The sequence below is a fragment of the Montipora capricornis genome, chromosome 4, assembly GCF_036669925.1.
Source record: "Montipora capricornis isolate CH-2021 chromosome 4, ASM3666992v2, whole genome shotgun sequence".
NCBI classification, from domain to species: domain Eukaryota; kingdom Metazoa; phylum Cnidaria; class Anthozoa; order Scleractinia; family Acroporidae; genus Montipora; species Montipora capricornis.
The window spans coordinates 55,899,461-55,900,120 of NC_090886.1; the positions used below are offsets into that span (position 1 = coordinate 55,899,461).

The 660-nt window shown below is 42.0% G+C and overlaps 1 protein-coding gene across 1 annotated transcript in view; it reads right to left on the reverse strand.

The window, feature by feature from the left end:
• Positions 1–660, reverse strand: part of LOC138047587 (laminin subunit alpha-like) — a 103,330-nt gene extending 102,670 nt beyond the window's left edge. Inside the window, exon 1 of the mRNA XM_068894503.1 lies at positions 249–660. Within this exon, the coding sequence (XP_068750604.1) occupies positions 249–608 (360 nt within the window). The 5' untranslated portion in view covers positions 609–660. The remainder of the gene's footprint in view (positions 1–248) is intronic.

Here is a 660-nt window from a genome sequence, read left to right on the forward strand (position 1 = left end):
AGATGACAATAACCTTCACTCTAAAACAATAACGCTTTTTGTAAAAGTCGATATTCAAAAGAAATGCCAGCGCCTACAGTTGACATGGTACAGTAGGAGCGACTCTAACGAGACAATGGCTTATTTAAACATTCTCACACCCAAAAAAAAAACAAGAATGAGACCGCGAGGCGGAGAACCCATTTAAAATGTGAATTATGTAAATGATAAAGAACGAAAAACCAGTCGAGCGAATAGCGAAACCTAACCTGTCCCAAATCGATGGTGATGTTGACTTGTTGAAATTGAAGTCCACGAGAAAGCGGTGGCGATTGCCACCATCGCTCAGAACCGTCAATAGCATACTCAATGGGATGATGATCTGATGGTGTAACGGGATCACAATGATCACAGGATAGACCCAATACTTCTAACTTTCCCGGCGGAGTTGCCAATTTGCAAAACAACTCGCGTTCGCTGATATTTACTCCACATGTTGAAGTGGCTTCGATTTTCTTGCCTTGTGCAATGTTTATCGCTGGAAAACTCAGTATTTGAGCGTAGTAATATTGCGGAAAAAAGCAGAGGGCTAAGATCCAGTGCAAGAGCAACAGAACTACACATTCCATTGTTGAAGTGAATCGGCAAATGCATCAACTCCTTTCTCCTTAGCACAGCTGA